Raw genomic sequence first — 15,020 nt, forward strand, 5'->3', positions numbered from 1 at the left:
TGGCTGTAGTGCTTACTGTGAGAAAAATGTCACCCCCCTTTCTCGCATGCTCTCCCAAGTGCCATTTTAAAACCTATTTCACAAAACGGAGCTCTGTTAAAGCAATGGGTGCGGAGGGGGGGGAGAAATCAAAGCACCGTTATAAAACCAATTTTTATGTGAGAGAAATATCTGCTCGGAAAGAAATCATGGTGGGAAACAAATAAAAAATAACCAGCAAAAAATCAGGAAGCATCTTAGTCCCCGCCCCTTGAAACAGTATTTTTTAATTGGCTGTAGTGCTTACTGTTAGAAAAACGTCACCCCACCCCCCAGCTCCACTCTTCTGCGCTTTGGATTGTGCATGGAGATGAGGACGATTTGACCCAGGCTGATCTCAGGGGAGATCAAATCGGGAAGACCCAGAATTTGCAAGGGCTGGATGTGAGGTCATTTGTGAGGGACGGAGAACTCATGCATAACTCCAAGGAACAAATGAGTTAGTCCGGGGGCGATCTTCAGTCAGAGTACTCATGCATAAAGGACCTCAGTTACTACAAAACTACTCTTCTTTCATCTGAAACACTTTTTGCTGTGGTCATGTGTCGTGTTTTCGAGACTGTCTAATGTATGGAAGATACATCAGGAAACCAGCTGCCTCTGTTTTTCCTGAGATGCTTGATTTGGAGGAACACTTCTTGTTAAATTTTGTTCTCTAGACAAACTGTAGACATCCCACATGTAGTATGAACCAAAGCACAGAGGACGTTCTAAGTGCATAGTGGTAAATAGCACCTGGTTGGGATGCTGTGGTGTGCTTTGATTGGGATGTTTAAGGCCGGTTTGGGAAAGAACTAGGCTGTTATGAAGGAATGTAGAAGGTTATCCCAAAGGTTGGAAGTGAATGGTGGTTAGATCAGATTAAAATGCTCAGACCCTCCAGGGTCTCACATGTTCAGCTTTTCTGCTTACATGCCATGTTAGTTGCACCTTTTGCATGACAGGAGGTAAAACAAATGTAAGACTCTGCAGAAATGGCTTCAAGTGAATAGCAATCCCACAACTGAGCCATGCGCTGTAAATAGGATTGTCACATAATTTGACCGGGGAACATTCCTTTGATATTGCACTGAAATTTTATGTTTATCTGGCTGTTTAGCTCAAATGAGCCCACGAGTACGAATACCAGAGATTCTGTGAATGGGTTATTTTTTATAGCAGTCACATGACATTTTAAGATATACATCTAAAAGGTACAAATGTGAAAAACACGTTAATAATAAATGTTAGCAACACTATAGATACACTCAGGGATCTGCGGTTTGCTGCAGCTTTCTGTTAAGTGTGCTCATTGACAGAACATTTATTGTCTGTGGAATATGTGGATTTATTCAAGCACTCGGGGGTCATATTAGAGCTTTCCTCATTTTTGTTTGCAAGCTCCTTTCATGAATGTTGCTTGGGATGCTGTGCTGTCCTGGAGACGCACACAATTCAAAAACAGATGTCTCATCTCCAGTCAAAAACATCTAAGGTGGTGTTATGTATACGTCTTCAGAAGTGTGGTGTCCATTCACTATTACAACCGGCACATGTTTGTCATTGGAAAAGAATTAAATTGACCTCGTTCCTGAAGTCCCAAAATTGTCAGTTTCGTTCCTGTTGAAAGTTGGGTCACCTTTTGGGGAGGGACGAATTTCCAGTGAAGCCTTCTTTCTATTTTAGGCCTTCCTTTTCTGTTCGTGGAACCTGCATGTTGAAACTGTCCATGCTGCTTGTTTTTCTTCTCTGTGAATTACAGGCCATCCTGCCTCCTAATAATGCTGAGAGGCCAAATGCATTGCTTGTAAAGCGTTTTGCAATTCTTACAGTGCAGTCGATAGAATCGTGCACAACATTATTAGCCTTTCAGGGACTAGCTTCCTTTATTGATCAATGCTACATGAATTATAAAAGCTGCTGCTATGTGGGGTTTTGGGGGGAGTAGTTGTACATCTTTACCTTTTTTTTGCTTTGTTCAGCAGTAGCATGTCAAGACCTTGGTAGGCGCAGTATAATATTCAACTTGAATGTTTTTTTTAAATTCCTGAGATTGAATTTCTCTTAAGTGCCCATGGATTTGTGAATGGGTTTTTTCTAATCCATACAGTTTAAGCATGGCTTGGATTTGCTAGGACTTTTGGCTTTCTTCCTGTATGTCCACCTAAGAGTTCACCCTGAAACAGCTCACAGGAGCATTTTTGGCTTTATTTTCTACCATCTTGTTGCCATCCAAGTAGGCACCTAGAGCTAGACAGCTGCCAAGACCCACAGCAGGACAGCAGAGAGGAGGTTGTGTGGCCTCTTCCTGAGATGTAACTGGCACTTGAGGAAGGGGAGAAGCGAATCCTGATTCAGGAGGAGAGGAAGAAGGTGGTGACTGAAGGGGAGGATGGAATTAAAGTGGAAGCGGTCCTATGGATACCCTGTGCCCAAGAGCTTATCAAAACCTGCAACCAGCACTGGTTGCCGCTGAGAACCTATGTAGTGCTAATGGACGTTCATCTGCAATACCACTGCCCCAACTTTTGCTTACCCAGCAGTGAGTTCCATGCAACTTGTCTGTTTTAAACTGATTTTGACTGGATGGTCCTTTTAACTTCCGTTGACCAGAAGTAAGGTCCATCTTTGAGGTAAATCGGAGCTGTGTTTTCTTTTCTTTCTTTTTTAATAATTTTTTATGGTTTTCTTCATTTCATTAACATATATAAAAAAACATCAATTACTTGAAATTTAATAAGGTAATAAAAAGGAAATAATTATAGTAGTTAAAACATAAAGTGACTTCCCCCTCACTCTCTTCCATCTTAATTTAAATTGTATATACTTTTGCTAACACAACTAATCCCTATCCTGTTTGATTAATATATATTTATCTTATCTCGTCTAATTGTTAATTCAATACTTTGATATAACCATGATTCAATATATATATAAGGGATTAAACCAAAGCGTATCCTTTAAATGGTCCCATTAAAAATTGCTTTTCACCGTAAATTCTCCATGCCTCCCATTCCCCCCCCCCCAAAAATTGTACATTGTCAGTCTGATTTATCAAAGCCGTAAGTTTTGCCGTCAATTCCAGCATCTTATTTATCCAGTCTTTGGAGCTGTGTTTTCTTTAGGGGCAGGACTAGATTGCTACAAGGGAGGCACGGCTGCGCCACTCAGAGCCTGTCTCTTTTCCGCCCAACGTGTGGCGTGATATGTCACGGTGCATTTCCCTCAACCCTGGCCCTGATTGCCCGTGACGTGAGGCAGAGGCCCGTCTGCTCACAGCATGATGTCATCACCTCCCACGCTGCTATATTCGATGCTGCCAGGAGAACCCGCCCCAGGGGCTTCAGCTCCATGGCTGCTGCAATGGCCAGTTTCGCCTTTCAATTAAAAAATCTCACCCTGCTTCCAATGGCAGAGCAGCAGACATTGTTTACCCCTCCCTCCCCTCTTATCCTCACAGTCACTCTTGGAGGTAGGTGAGGCTGAGAGAGGAGGACCGGGCCAAGGTCACCCAGGGCGCTTAATGGCCGCGCTGGCGACAGAAGCCCAACACCGGTTGCCTGTAGGCTCGAATGGGCGCTCTCTCTTCAGCATTGCCTGCAGGAGCTGGAGCCAGACAAAGCACAAGCCCTGTTCACGTTACCTGATGTCAGCAGCATGTGGTGTGTCTGAGGCTCCTGGCAGTGTTGCTAGAGTGAGCAACGCCAAGCCGTCTGGATATCTTGGCTGGCGGAAATGCAGGCATCTGATGCCGTTTAGGTTTGTTGAGTATCTTTTATTACGTTCCAGAGCCTTTTTTAAAAAAAATATCCTCTGTCGTTTGAAAAGAAACTTACATTTTTGATCCGGCGTGCCTTTTTAGTTACCAGACAATTGCAAGCAAAATTATCCATTAAGCAAGTCCAGAGGCTTTGGGGGTGCCTAGAAATGCCCCAAATGTAACATGTTAAGAGTTAAACTAGTGCTAGCTCTGGGGCAACACCAGTGAGGGAAGGCCTATCGACATACTGTGGGTGGGAGGGCAGAAGGAACTGTGGTAGTGTTGCAAGGTAGATAGCAGGGATTTAAATTGAACAGGAGAGGTATGCGTTGCAGCACCAGAGAGAGAAAGAGAGAATATACAAGATTCAGAGAACTAAAGGGAAAAGAACCTGAAGTGATGAACCATTGCTAAAGGTAGCATTACCTGTTTTTTAAAAGGCTGCATCTGCATTCCTCTGTCAGTGGTATAGCACTCAACCTTTAAAGAATTTCTCTCTTTTTCTTTTGAATTTAGAAGTGTAGGCAAGAGAGGAAACTATTTCTTGTCACCAGTGACAAGAGGATCACCAAGTCTGCATTCAGACATCACTAAAAGCTCCAGTGAAGTCGAGGTTCAAACAGAGCTTGGTGCAATTTTCACCAAGTTTTCACCCCTGATCAGCATTCCTGATTTGAAGCCAACACCACTTCTCTGTGACTCATGAAGGCAGGCCCTTGGGTCAATTGTGGTTTGTTTACTCCGTGCAAGCCAGGATCCCAAATCATGGTTTAATTCTGCCATCTGTGGATGAATTCACATAGAATTGGAGTTGGTTTCAAACCAGGCATCCCTTACCATACTGTGCATCGAAAGGAAGGTATGAGCATGGCCAGTAGCTGTGTTTGTGGACAATCTCAGTTTAACTGGAGTTTGTTGTGGCTTCCGAACGCAGCCACTTTGACATTTGAGTGCTGGAGGGAAAGTATAATGTTTTCCATGCAGCAACATTACTGGGAGGTAAGGGGAGTAGCATTTAGATCCCCTGGAGGGGGGAAATAATTTGACAAACGCTGCAGATTTATTGGTCAAGGAAATGGTAGACTGGAAAGGCCCTTGGAAGGGAGATAGACTTATAACAATTCAGTGCTAGTATCTGTCCACATAATGCTCTTATAATATATTGACACGCACTTTTTTCATCATGTAATTTTAAAAGGTCTTCCTTCCTTCCTTCCTTCCTTCCTTCCTTCCTTCCTTCCTTCCTTCCTTCCTTCCTTCCTTCCTTCCTTCCTTCCTTCCTTCCTTCCTTCCTTCCTTCCTTCCTTCGTCATAAGAAACAGCATAATTACTTGGCTGTGAATTTCTCTTATAAACTCTGAATCAGTGGTATGGAAATTACAATCCAGAAGCACCAGACACATCATATGCTTTGTAGCTATAATTATAATAAAGAGCAACAGAGAAAAACATTATGCCCAAAGTGGCAGATACTATGTTCCGGGTGGTATGTATTTCATATATGTACCTGGAAATAGTTGAGATCTAGACATCATGGGCTCTGAAATGCTGCCGATAATATGGATTCCGATAGCACTTTTTGTGAAAAATTAAACCAAGAAGCTAGCTTTTAACGTTGCTTGAAACTGTCCGGAAAGTAAGAAAAAAGGGAGGCCAAGCAGCTGGATGGCCGCAGTTCTGCAGCAATTAAATTGTAACTGTGATCCTCCTCGCAGCTGAACTCTTAGGCTGTGGAACCTATTAACTGGAACAGTCTTCCAGGGAGGCCAGAAGAATTCCCATGTTGGCACAGTTTCTCGAGGCCCTGAGCTGGCTAGCTCAGATCTTTTCATCAAGGGGGCTTTTTGATCTTTAAAATAGAGATAGAGTTATACAGGTGTGGATGTGCTACCATTACCGAAGTCTAGGTTGAATCATTTCCCCCCCCCCCTGTCAGTTCTCTTGGTATTTATGGTATGTTTAATATGTTTCAAGAGCCAGCGTGGTGTAGTGGTTAAGAGCAGTGGTTTGGAGCAGTGGTCTCTGATCTGGAGAACTGGGTTTGATTCCCCACTCCTCCACATGAGCGGCGGAAGCGAATCTGACAAACTGGGTTGTTCCCCCACTCCTACACATGAAGCCAGCTGGGTGACCTTGGGCTAGTCACAGCTCCCTTGAATGCTTCTCTTCTTCGAAATTTTCTGAAGTCAGCATATATATGTGCAAAACGAGCTTCTACAAAGGAGTATGGGACCGTATGCGTCAAGGATCGCATGCCCAAGTTGAAGTGATGCTGTGGTCATTGGTAGCTCTTTCTTAGTGCCATGTTTGGGAATGTTGAAGCCAAAACATCTCAATTTGTTTGTTTTGTTTTATAGACACAGTAGCCAATGCTTCAGGCCCTTTGCTGGTGGAAATAGCAAAGACTCCGGGGTCTGCACTAGGAATCACACTGGCAACCAGCACCCATCGGAATAAGCAGGTCATTGTTATTGACAAAATCAAGCCAGCCAGTGTAGTGGACAGGTAGGAAGCTGAACTGCCTTGCCTTTTCCCATGTATATGATGGTTCCTTGTTTCCCATATTTGAAAAACAGATTTCAGTTAGGAAAATTGTGGGGAAATATACAGGAAAGTTTGCCACCACATGGTGTGTTAAAAGATATAAAGGATGTTGTGCAATATTACTGATATTTCTTCTTCAGGAAGTTTCACTGGCGTGAAGGGTCATGTTGCTCTATACTGTCCACTTGTGGACCTCACATCAAACACTAATACTGGTGCATTGTGCCTATTAGAAGACAAGGTGGCGGTGACCAGTGATGGGGCCTTCTTATTAGTGGCACAACACCTGTGGAATGCCCTCCCCTTACACCTTACTTTTTATTGGGGTGCCAGGCCAAAACATTTTAATTGACCTAAGCTTTAAATTGACTATCATCTCCTTTATCCTGTTTTCACCCCACCTTCAGGCTGGTTGCTTTAATACTTTCTTTATACTGCTGACGTTGCTGTGATTACTGAGGATGGATTTTACTGAAGATTTGCGTTTAAAGTTATTTTGATTGTTTTTCTAATTTTAAATTGTATTTATTGTTTTTATGCTATTGGTGACCTTGGGCAGATTTTGCAATGCATGATAAAAATCTTTTAAATAATAAATAAAATTAGAATATAAGGTAGTGGCCTTGATACTGTGTTTTGGAGCACTCTGAGTTTTCTTGAATAACATGTTAGCCTTTTAGAATAGGGTTGGCAGGGGCCCCCCTTGCCACTGGTGGGAGCTTCGTTGTGGTAGAGCTGGGGGCGGGGGGATCTGCATGAAATGTCACTTCTGGGTTTACCGGACGGGGGATTAATGTCACTTCCGGGTTTACCCTGGAAGTGATGGGGACGCTCTAGCCCATTCCTCCAAAAACTCTATGGAAACCAGCTGAGGGGCCGTGGGCAGCCCCCTTAATTAACGGACAATTGCCATTACCTGGCATCTGGCAACCCTACTTTGGAACCAATGTTCTTTTGCAATGTGCAGCAAGACGGGCACATTAAAGCACATTCTTGGGTACATACAGAGCAATACCAAGGCCCAGCAGACCAGGCCAGTCTCCTGCATAAACGGAGAGTATACCCTAGCATTTACCCGGAATCTTCTGCTAAGCCCAGGAACTCCTACTCAGGGGTTCTTTTATAGGCAGATCAATGTGAAAAGTGTTTCTCAAGGTAGAAAATTGTGACCTAGGAGTTTCACAATATTGCCTGATATCAGTAGTTTTACAATCAAGAACATCTGACAGCGCTACTGCAAGTCAATTTAAGTTACCATGTGGTCCAAGATAACTGGATTTGGTTTGGCAGAGATTAATTAGGCCCAGTGGAATATGCAATATGAGCATATATTTAAACATTAATTTGGAGAGATTGCAGATGTCTATTTTGAGATCCTGGCTGATGCAGAAGGATAACCTGTTGTGTGAAGGGTAAGTAGCTACTTGGTCTTTCTCAAATAATTTGCCACAGTGGAGCCTTTACAGAGTACAAGTGCGCGGTCTCTTGAGTGTGATAAATGCACAGTTGTTCAGGATGTAGACATCCTGTGCTTTAGTAGCAGGATATTTTTGGAGTGCTACAAAGCTGACATACTTCTTGCTCTTGTGTCTGTTTGCTTACTTACAACATTTATATCCCGCCTTTTTCCCAGTCAGCACCACCAAGGCGAACATAGTTGCAGGACTATAAACCATCCAACTTCTATAATCCTGTTAGGAGAAAAATGTTAAACTCTAAAAAAGATACTCCCTCCTCTTCCAACATATGCCATTTCACAAACTTTTTTTGTTTGTTATTTGACTTGCCAGAAAAATCATGTTTATTCAGCTCTCTTTAAGCATTCTATCTAGTGCTGCTGCATGCGTCTGCCCTGACTTTTTTTTTTAAGTGACAAATGGTTAAGTGAATAAAAATAAAAATTTGTGGTTGTTTATTGTCAGCAAAGACCTTTGATTCTTGCAATAAAAATAGTGTGTTGTCTGACACATGAATGTTTTTACTTCACTGCACGGAGAAAGGCATCTTAATTTTTCAGCCGAGCCATCTTTATGTGCCTTTGGATAAAATCTCTGCGCTTTCATGTCTTTCCAACCAGAGCAGTACAGGGCTGGAAATCTTGATCATTTTGACTTCAAATGAGAGCCGACAAAGAATATAGCAGACCCTCCAACATTTCATAGATGAAAATAGAACATGAAGGTTGAGGTATACTTTTTTCTAAAACCAAATCCAAAACAAACTGCTCTTGATTTTAAAATATATATATATAACTAGTGTCCAACTTGTATGGCATGGCTGCTGTGCTTCAATAGCTAGATAAGAAATTCAGCAGGTGTATATTTTGCCTTTGTTGCACTGAGATTCTGGAAAAAGCCTCCTCTGCTAAATCTAGCCTGATCTCGTCAGATCTCAGAAGCTAAGCAGGGTCAGCCCTGGTTAGTATTTGGATGGGAGACCACCAAGGAATTCCAGGATTGCTGTGCAGAGGAAGGCACTGGCAAACCACCTCTGTTAGTCTCTTGCCGTGAAAACCCCAAAAGGGGTCGCCGTAAGTCGGCTGCGACTTGAAGACACTTTACACACACACATGCGGTTACTAAAAAAAAAAAAAGGTAAAGGTCCCCTTTGCAAGCACCGGGTCATTCCTGACCCATGGGGTGATGTCACATCCCATCATTTCCTAGGCAGACTTTGTTTATGGGGTGGTTTGCCAGTGCCTTCCCCAGTCATCTTCCCTTTACCCCCAGCAAGCTGGGTATTCATTTGACCGACCTCAGAAGGATGGAAGGCTGAGTCAACCTTGAGCTGGCTACCTGAAACCAACTTCCGTTGGGATCGAACTCAGGTCGTGAGCAGAGCTTGGACTGCAGTACTGCAGCTTACCGCTCTTTAGTTACTAAAGGGATCCCTTTAAGACCTGGGGGGAAAAATGGGGGGAAAAGGGGAGTTGTTTAGGAACAGCTTAACTTCTGCTTGCATAGGTTTAAAGCAGACACAAGCCTTGGGCACAGTGTGTTTGTGCATTTGGAATTGTCCCTCCTCAACAGATTTCTCAGAGTGAATTCACATTATTGAAGTGTAGACCCTTCATAGTATCATTTTGTTGAACTCGCAACCAACTACCACAAGTGTTCTTAAAATTCCCCTTTACAAAGGTCTGTCTGTCTCTCTCTCTCTCACACACACACACACACACAAGAGGGGGGAAGTCATCATACTTTCTCATGTGCCTACCATGAGAAAGTTGTGGGACAGTCTGACTGCTTACCTCAAGGATCATGAAACTCATGCCCCTAATCTGAGAAGGAGCTGGACTCTCAAATATTTTGCCAGGCAGAGCAGACACACCACTGCGGATAAGCTCCTTGAGCATTAAACAGCAGCACCTGAGACATGAAGACATAGGAAAAGCTGGTATGTAATAAAAACCAGCAATCTAAACAAGGTGGTCTGAGCTTAGGGTTGCCAGGTGGCTGACAGCAAGGATTACGTATGCATGCGGCCCTGAGCGACACGATCCTGTCACTTCCGGTTTACTTCTGGAAGCGCTGCAGCATGATGGGATGATTTACAGCACTTCTGGAAGTGATGGGATCGCATTGCTCGCGGATCTCCGCCCCAAAAATCTCCTGCTGGAGGAGGGGGGGACCTGACAACCCTATCTGACCTCCTGCCCTTCCATGTAGGCCCCACAGATTGATTGGCATGTCCTTGCCCTGCAGATCGGTCAGTACATTGGTGCTAGATTGCTGAGGCTGCAGAGAAAATGGTGAAGATTGCATCGATTTTTGGTGGTTCTGGTTAACTTTTAGGGGAGGAAGGTCAAGAAACTAACAAAAATAAGGAGAATCTGGGACATTCCCTGGGCAGTTAAATACCCAGGACAAGACTAAAAAACTGGTTGAAAGTATGGTTGGAAGCAGAGGCGGATCTACTGTGAAACTAACGAAGCTTAAGCTTCAGGGCCCCTAATCCCAGAGGGGCCCCCTGAAGCAACTTTTTTTAATGAGTGAATTTCTCAACAAAATCGATGGAGTTTTTTAGTGATAGAATCATAAGCCAATGGGCTGAAGTACTTAATATTGACTTTAGAATATGCTCTAATACCCATTTCATATGGCCTGAAAATGTCCCTGTAATTGGTCAAATTTCAAAATTTTCTTGGGGGCTTGCAGAGCTTGAACCACCAGCTGTAAGGGCTCACTGAGCTCGCCAGAATCTATTCACAGCCTACATTTTGGCAGCTGGATCCTCAAATCCTTCGTTGGTGCATGGCTTAATAGTTCTATAGTTTTATTTCATCACTGTATGGCCCATTTTCAAGGACTCCACCCCACCCCCCTGTTCTCCGCCATTTGGGCCTCAAGGTCCAAGGGCAGCAAGGCCCTTTGGACCTCGTTGGACAATGCCCTATTGTTGCTGGTTGCGAAGGGCCCCCCAAAACAGTTCAAGCTTCAGGGCCCCAAAAATGTAGGTCCGCCACTGGTTGGAAGGTATGATACAGCAGAAAACGGATTTGATGCAGCGTCACAATAGCTTGGGTAAGCTGCATGTGAGAGAGAATTTGCTGGATTTCCAATTGCTGTTGTCATCGCCAGAGGTGACTCATCTGTTTCTGTGCTTCACCTGCAGATGTGGGGCTTTGCATGTTGGCGATCACATCCTTTCCATTGATGGCACCAGCACAGAGCACTGTTCATTGTTAGAGGCTACCCAGCTTTTAGCTGCAACCTCAGAAAATGTAAAGTTGGAGATACTGCCTGCTCACCAGAGCAGACTGCCCCTCAAGCCTCCAGACACAGGTATGGACCAAGAATAGTTGTAAAATACGAAGTACAGGTACTTCTTCTGGGATGCTGGTGCATAATAACTATGCTACTGCTTGGGTTCCCATTTGCCAGTCAATGGCGGGCAATTGCCTGCCAATTAACAGGCGTGCCCACCGCCCCTCAGCTGGCGGGCGGAAGCAGGCCAGCTGAAGAGGGGTGATCCACCCTCACACACGTCAGCGTGTGATGAAATAATGTCCCTTCCGGGTCTATCCTGGAAGTGACGGGGACACTAGCACCCCCCTTAAAAAACCTCTATGGAAACCATTGAGTTTTTGGAGAAATGTGCTAGAGTGTCTCCATCACTTCCAGGTTACCCTGGAAGTTCCCCGGTGTTAGCCAAATTGCTCCTTTATATGGGGAAATTAGCTGAGCAATCGGTAACTATGTATTTATATAGCGGGTTCGCACTCAACTCTACCAGAATCCGTTTAATGAGACCTTGAATAAAGACAGAGACTAGGAATTCCAAATTAAATAGTGTTTATGTATTCAAGCATTCAAATGGTGCAACACAAACATACAGAGAGACTAGTAAATTAAAGAGAGGAGTACAGAGACATTTGCCAATGTGGCAGGAGATCGTTGACCATATATTTACCGTATCTAGACGAGGTGTTGTCCAAATTCACATAGGCTAAAACAGATTGAAAAGGAAGACCGAGATGGGGTCAGGGAATCCCGTAGACTTGACCAGCAAGGCGGGAGGGAACGTGGTTAGGTCCGCGAAACCAAACCAACAGAGTAACGGCAAAGGTGCCAGGAAAGACCTAAGGTGTCATAATGGGCTAGGGGTACCCCAGTTATACTATTTTTCTGGGGGCGGGTAGAGGGGTTTTACCCCTCCCAGGTTCCCAGGTGACAAAAGATGACAAAAGGATTAAGCTGTGGCTGCCGGGGCAGGGCAATGAGAATTTGGAAATCTATTATAATTCCGATGGCTTTTGCAACCCGTGATGAGCTGGAACTGCTCTGCTGATGAGATTAACATACAGGAACAATGGGTGCGATCTGTGTAAACGTCCTGGGGTCGCTGCTGCTGAGGAGGAGGAATGACTCATCATGATATCTGGATTGCTTCTGATGACCTATTGAGCAGTGGATGTTGCAAGGGGGGGGTGCTTGACACTGACTACATGACATTTTGCTTCTCTTGACATGGCTGCGGCTGGAATAGAGCCCATACAGGAACATGGCTTCCCTTTGGTTCACCGGAGGCTGCCCCTGCATCTGCTCCCCAGCCGCTAGCTGCACGGCGCTCGCAGGAGCGGCCGAGTCCGTAACGACGGAGCGCGCAGCAGCCATCCCGTAGCTTTTGGGGCGGGCGCGGCCAGCGGAGTAGTCCAGTGTCAGCACAGCGGGTTGCCAGATCCCGTCCGGGAGGTCTGGGCAGGCCTGTATGCTATCACCGGAATCGCACCCCCCACCACCACCACAGGGAAGCTCCCACCGGTGGTAAGTGGGGACCTGGCAACCCTAGCTACAGCCCTTGCAAAACCATACTTGTTATTCTCTGAGGAAATATTAACTTTCATTGTGACAACACTGAAGCATGTTAGATTAGGTAAAATTATTTCAGGAAACCTAAGATCACATGGTAGAGGACTGAAACCTGACCCTGTTATTGGAGCATAATCTAGTCCTGCATAAACCCATTCTGTGTGTATTTTTTTGATCCACATGTGATCACCCATGGCTATTAGATATACAGATATTCAGTACGGCTAGTTAAAAACCCATGTAACTCCTTCAGCACAATTGTTAAGCAAGGCTCCCAGATCCTTCTTTTTATCCAGTTGTATAATTTGCAGGGGTTTTTTTTACTATGAATTAAACTCAAGTTCTTTTAACCTTGCTCAGACCAATAGCCATCCTTCACGGATGAGATACGCTGCACAAATTGAACTGTCTAAGGCCATTTTAAATGCTGGCTGCACACAGAGTACCAGATAATATGGGAAGATAGCTCTCTGTCTTTTTTGGGGCACCCCCACGACAAGTGACTGCACTGCACTGGACATTGTAACCTAAAAAATATTTCCATGAATGACTTAAATGTCAGCAACACATTCCCTTTGTCTGCTGCCCAGTGTACCCTGAACTTCCACAGGCATTTATAACAATATGAATCAGCTGTTTGCAACTGTGTCTCTGGACTCTCCCATTTCTGGCTTTATCAGGGTCATTTTGCAGCTGGACTCGCTATCTAATCTGCAGAAAAGAAAGAGGGAAGCTTCAAAGATTCATGCCATGTAAATGGCACTTGGCAATAATTGTTTCCGTGTTTGAAGACCATTTGTATGCTTTTATTGGAGGTTGAAACATAATAGGAAAAACAGATTAATCAAATGCCCATCTCAGTATGTAAGACTTGAACAGATTTCAGCACTCCTTTGGTAGAAGTCTACCACTTGAAAGACTATTTGTGATCTTTTACGTTAAGGCACAGGCTAAGCTTCCACTGTTGACCAGCATGCAACAAAACCTGTTCTAGACTGTAACGGGAAGGGTAGGGAAACTCCATTCTGCACCTTCCATGTCAGACTCTTGAGCTTTGATCTTTAAATGAGCCATTGTGGTGTAGTGGTTAAGAGCAGCGACCGCTAATCTGGAGAACCGGGTTTGATTCCTCACTCCCCCACATGAGCGGCAGACTCTAATCTGGAGAACTGGGTTCAGTTCCCCACTCTTACACAAGAAGCCTGCTGGGTAACCTTGGGCTAGTCACAGTTCTCTCAGCCCCACCTACCTCACAAGGCACCTGTTGTGGGGGGTGTCAACCAGAATCTAGAAACCTGAAGCAAATTTCACCTGCTGCTTAGCTTCCAGGTTACCAGTACAGGTTGAGTATCCCTTATCAAACCATTTGAGCTGGCAAGCAGGCAGATCTGCACCACCCAGAACAGGGTACAAAGGAGACAGGAAGGAGGATGAGAAAGGATGGGGAGGAAAAAAAAGGAAGCCAGCTTTCCTTCCAGGGAGGAGGAGACTACCACTGGCATGCCTGCAAGAAGAAGAAGAGGAGGAGGAGTTGGTTTTTATATGCCGACTTTCTCTATCATTTAAGGAAGAATCAAAGTGGCTTACAATCACCTTCCCTTCCCTTCCCCACAACAGACACCCTGTGAGGTAGGTGGCTGAGAGAGCTCTAAGGTGACTAGCCCAAGGTCACCCAGCTGGCTTCATGTGTAGGAGTGGGGAAACCAACTCGGTTCACCAGATTAGAGTCTGCCGCTCATGTGGAGAAGGGAATCAAACCCGGTTCTCCAGATTAGAGTCCACCGCTCCCAACCACTACACCACGTTGGCTCTCTCTGCCTAGAGCTGGGGACCAGATATTCCAAAATATGGAGAGGTCAGAAATATGGACCACTTCTGGTGCCAAGCAGTCCAGATAAAGGATACTCAGCCTGTAATGCATAGCTAAAAGGAAAGAAGATTTGTTGTGTCTGGTCCACACAACTTGCAAGAGTGGCTTTGTAATGATCTTTCAATAGAGGATGACCAGAAGGCTTGCTTTATGTATTCTGTACGCTTATGATCTTTCCTTCTGGCTTCTGCTTTCAATATTCCCTGCACAATGCTGGACACAGTCAAAGTGCAGAAGAGTGACCATCACCATTGCTGGGATCCTTGTGTCAGCTACTGCCACACTCACCATCCGGGGCATTGCAAGACTCCCACCTGGAACCAGACTTCTAGCCAAGATTATTGCAAATGTAAGGCTCCTTGATTTTTTTCTTGTTCATTTGATCTGCCCTTTCATACTGGGAGCTGGCAGAGGGCCCTCTGCCAGGCTTTTAACTAGTCTCAGGTCCGATTATAAGAGAAGGGGGGAAATTAGTACACTTAACCGGGGAAGGGGGGGGTCGAGCCTGGGCTGCTAG

General features: G+C 44.7%; 1 protein-coding gene across 2 annotated transcripts in view; it reads left to right on the plus strand.

The window, feature by feature from the left end:
* The window catches only part of GRIP2 (glutamate receptor interacting protein 2), a 492,450-nt gene that overhangs the window by 423,477 nt on the left and 53,953 nt on the right, over positions 1–15,020 (plus strand). For both annotated transcript variants that reach the window (XM_056861417.1, XM_056861426.1), the window contains exons 8-10: positions 6,136–6,283; positions 10,937–11,106; positions 14,727–14,852. In XM_056861417.1, coding sequence (XP_056717395.1) covers positions 6,136–6,283; positions 10,937–11,106; positions 14,727–14,852 — 444 coding nt within the window. The remainder of the gene's footprint in view (positions 1–6,135; positions 6,284–10,936; positions 11,107–14,726; positions 14,853–15,020) is intronic.

This window comes from Euleptes europaea, chromosome 1 (assembly GCF_029931775.1).
Source record: "Euleptes europaea isolate rEulEur1 chromosome 1, rEulEur1.hap1, whole genome shotgun sequence".
In the NCBI taxonomy this organism is placed as follows: domain Eukaryota; kingdom Metazoa; phylum Chordata; class Lepidosauria; order Squamata; family Sphaerodactylidae; genus Euleptes; species Euleptes europaea.